Here is a 4,140-nt window from a genome sequence, read left to right on the forward strand (position 1 = left end):
TCTGTGTGAGGAGTTGTGGTAATAAGCTAGCTTCTTTTTATTTTTTTTCTTCAAAAAGATTTCACGTTAAACAGGTGTACCATACATAAAATTCGAACAAATAGTTTAAGCATATATTATAAAAATATGTTAGAAATCATAATAAATATTTATATTATTATCAGGAATTTGATACGATCTAATATTTATACGAATCTCTTGTCTTGTTATGAGACACGTGTCCCATATGAGAACAGAACCCAAGTATCTCTAAAGTCATATATGGTATGCTTCATGTATCTATCTTTTAAGTGACTGTGAACTCCAGTTAAGCAAATCAGAATTTATAATCAACAATAATTTTGAAGAAAAACACATTATAGAGTATATGTATAAGAAAATATCAAAAAGTACTCTTCAATGGAGGTGATCGATCGAATGTCTCATTTTCTTTGGGGTCTCTAATGCTAATAATTGAAACAGCAATCCATCTCTTTTAATACTCATGATAAGCTTTTGAAATAAACTTAGATACCACGATTCACCATCTCCATGAAGCGCTGATCCGATTCAAGCCTCTGTAACCTCATCTCAGCATTGAACTTCTTGATGAACGCTTCCGCTCGGCTGTTCAACTCCTCCTGACTCATTGATTTCTTCCTCATCATCACCAATGATACTCTGTCGTTGAATGTGTCCGACTTCTTCATCTCCCGCCGAGCCCAGCCCACTGGATCATCCTCATCATCTCCATGGACTGCAATATCACCATCATTCAGAATCGCTCCAAACCTCTCAAGCCGAGGCGGCAAATCCCACGTCTCGCTTTTCTTGAGCTGCCGCTTCAATGGCTTCCCTTGCGCCTCCATGATCGCATTCCAAGTCGCGTCCAAGGTGCTCTCATCGTCGTCTCCATCCTTCCTGCCGGCTTCCGTCAAGCAAGAGTTTTCGGAAGATGATTCTGGTGAAGGGTCGGACGACACGAAATGTTCAACTCGTTCCTTCTCGTGCTCTAATTGCACGATTTCGTCCCAGATGATGTCATGGAAATCATCATGAATGCTGTTTGTTGTGGGTACGGCGTCTGAGGTTAAGTCTTTGAAACTAGAAGTCTGATCTTGGGGTTGGGGTTGGGATTTGTGGGTGGTGGGCTTAGCAATTGTGGGTAAAGAGAAAGGAGGGTGGTTTTGGTGTTGGAAGGCAGAGGAGGTGGCGATGGTGATGATGATGAAGTTGACAATGATGTAGATGTAAGGGGGAGAGAGCCAACTTCTGAGGGAGATCCAGAGGCGTGGTAGAGTGGATAGGGACAAGTCTATTGTGTATGGAATTATTGCCACTTTGAAAAAAATATAAGTGGATATAATTCCTATGGCTAATAGTAAGAGCTTTGCTGCCCAGATTGCAGTATCAAATCTGGTTGTTCTGAACGAAGAGCTCTCAAACGGATTGGCCATGTGGTAATTTTATTGATTGTACGAAGAAGATCAAGAAGAAGAAAGAAAGAAGAGACACCAATATAATATTAGCACACTGCTCAGCTCAAAAACAATGAGAATTACTGCCTTTTAAAAGGAGAACCACCGGTATCCAGACTCTTGACAACCATGCTTGCATTTACTATTTCAAAAAGAGGGAGGAGGGAAGAGGGGAAATCTCTGACTTATACCTGAAGGGATTCTCTGCAGGTTCATCAAAATCTTGAGCAGAGGTAGTAGTAATAGGGACAAGTACGAAGTGAATGCTAGCAAAGGACGTAAAAGGAAGATATAACAAACTTTGGAGAGGGACTCTGCATCTCCAATTCTCAACGTTACACAGGATTGAGAGAGAGACAGAGAGAGAGAGAGAGAGAGAGAGAGCTTAAGGAGTTCTTGCTGGTTCAATCAATTCACTAAATAAAGAGGCTTTTATGCAAGAGAGATGCTTCAGTCAATGAAATCTTCACCTGTAGGATGTTTAATGTAGTTTTAATTTTACTTACACTTTTACTTATAAAATTATTTTCTTTTGAATTTTAAATTTTAATCTTTAAATTTAATAATTTTCAGTATATCAATAACTAATATGTGAGAATTAAATTTTTTATAAATTTTTTTTAATTACATTTAACATTTTCCTATTCTACAAAGCCGTCCCACCTATAAGAACTCGTTTTTAAAAATAAAAACAAAAACGAAATTCTCAGTTTTCTCTCTTAGTGGGTCATAGACAAGTCCAACCGAAGCGGCATTGGTTAGATTTAGAAGAAAGCTTTTAGTTTAAGCAAATCTAATCCGCATTAACGGCGCTGTCCGTCACATAAAAATATGATTGATTGAATTATCTCATCCGAGGGTTTGTTATATTAATGCTTTTCTAGAAACCACTTAACATAATTAATACCTTTACCGAAGCACTGGTCCTCCAAAAACCGCGAGTGAAGCCAAACAGTACACATTTCACGTTGGACCGCAGTTGTTGGTGCTGGTCTTTGTTTAGTTTGCCTAGTTCCTTTATATAATACACATCAGCCAGCCATAAATTGTACCCTCTACAGAAACTATATTGTCCATCTATAGTATTAATGTTGTATTTTGTATGCCTTTAGGATAGGTTCCAACAACTCATATTTAAAGCTGGACTTGCAAAAACGAAAAAGAAAGAAGTTGGGAGAGGGCAGAGAGTCTCTGATGCTAAAATCAATAGAGTATTTTGAAAGTTTGTAAATAAAGAGAGAGTCTAAAGAGTTTTTCATACTTAGAAATTGCTATTTATACCTAGAGTCTGGAGGGACAGATCGTGCTTGCCCAAGTAAAGCCCATGTCCATTTTACTATACTTTTTGTCAGAGTCCTTTAAATTCGGCATGCCTCTGCGACGACGCCATTAATGTGGCGTGTTGCTCTGGTAGTGGTGCCATTAATACGGTGTGGTTCCCCTAATTTACTTTACTTTGCCAGTGTCTTCAGTGGTCCGTTGATGTTCTCTTGTCAGAAGATCAAAAGTTCTGTCTTTTTCGTTCTATCTTGTACGAATCCCCATGAACGGGATGCGGCTGAGTGGCGTTAGGCCTGTTTGTCCCATCAGCCATTATTGCTTACTTTCCCTTCTAGGCGAGTTGCTTTGTGGGCAAGTTTGGGCCTGGGGCCGAGTATCGGGGCGAAACCCATTACTCTCGACTGAGCGCCTAGTGGGTTTATGGGTGAGGGGAAAATCCCCTTGCAATTACCTCGTCGATTCCTATCTGACAAGTCCAAAGGGAATTCTTTCCTTCCTTGATTAACCAAATTTTGCAACTACGGCTATACAACCTTTTCTTTCCTAGGACAGGGAGTTGTGGGTATCTCAGTGCTCACGTGTCACACTTCTGCTTTCCAGCCATATCCGAGTTTCCTTTTCGTCTTTACACAATACCTAGCAATGATTCACCTTCAGCTTTTATGACTGTATTTCGACAGTTCCGATCCACATTAAATGGCACCTTTTCAGTCCCGTTGTCACTATTCGCGTCAGGCGATTACTTCTTTCCCACGTCACCTCACTGGATACACCCTGCTGGAATTATGGTGATCGTGGGACTCTGGTACTCCGTGGGGCGCATAGGTTCCTACTGCCTCAATATATCAACCATCAAGCTTGCCTATATAAGGTCCCCTTCTTTCTCAGTAACGAGTTACTTTGTCTATTGTCTCTTTTACTGAATATCCTGTGTTCCCCTTTCTCTTTCAAGCCTTCTCCTTGTGTTGTTTTTTCTGATTCTTTCTCTTTGGTTTCTAATGGCCCCCAATAAATTCTTGCGCCCTTCCGGGTCTGTTAGATCCCCGACCCCGTCCATGCCGCAAACGGGCAAGGTGACACCGTTCCAGATGAGTTTGCTGGCTTCTTGTGGCGTTTGGAGGTGACTCCCGTCGAGTTGGAGTCATTGAAAGAGACCTACAGGTTTCCTCGAACTGTGGAACTCAAGGTGGCTCCCCTACTGAATGAGCGGTATATTTCGAGGGTTTTGCCTCCAAAGTGGCGGTGTACCCCGCCATGTTGTCTAGCGACCTCAGATTGCCTTCCTGTTATCTTGTGCGAGAAGTGTTGGATCTTCTCCAGTTGGCACCTGCTCAGCTCCCACCTAGCGCATGGAGGATCCTTGTGTCGTGTTGCATTATTTGGCGTCGTGCATTGGAGGGTC

General features: G+C 41.4%; 1 protein-coding gene across 1 annotated transcript; it reads right to left on the reverse strand.

Annotated features, from left to right (window-relative positions):
* Positions 1-347: 347 nt before the first annotated feature.
* LOC121248101 lies at positions 348-1,854 on the reverse strand. The gene has a single exon (XM_041146457.1). The coding sequence runs from the start codon at positions 1,434-1,436 to the stop codon at positions 507-509; it is 930 nt and encodes a 309-aa protein (XP_041002391.1). The 5' UTR covers positions 1,437-1,854; the 3' UTR covers positions 348-506.
* Positions 1,855-4,140: the final 2,286 nt, after the last annotated feature.

This window comes from Juglans microcarpa x Juglans regia, chromosome 2D, assembly GCF_004785595.1.
Source record: "Juglans microcarpa x Juglans regia isolate MS1-56 chromosome 2D, Jm3101_v1.0, whole genome shotgun sequence".
Lineage (NCBI taxonomy): Eukaryota > Viridiplantae > Streptophyta > Magnoliopsida > Fagales > Juglandaceae > Juglans > Juglans microcarpa x Juglans regia.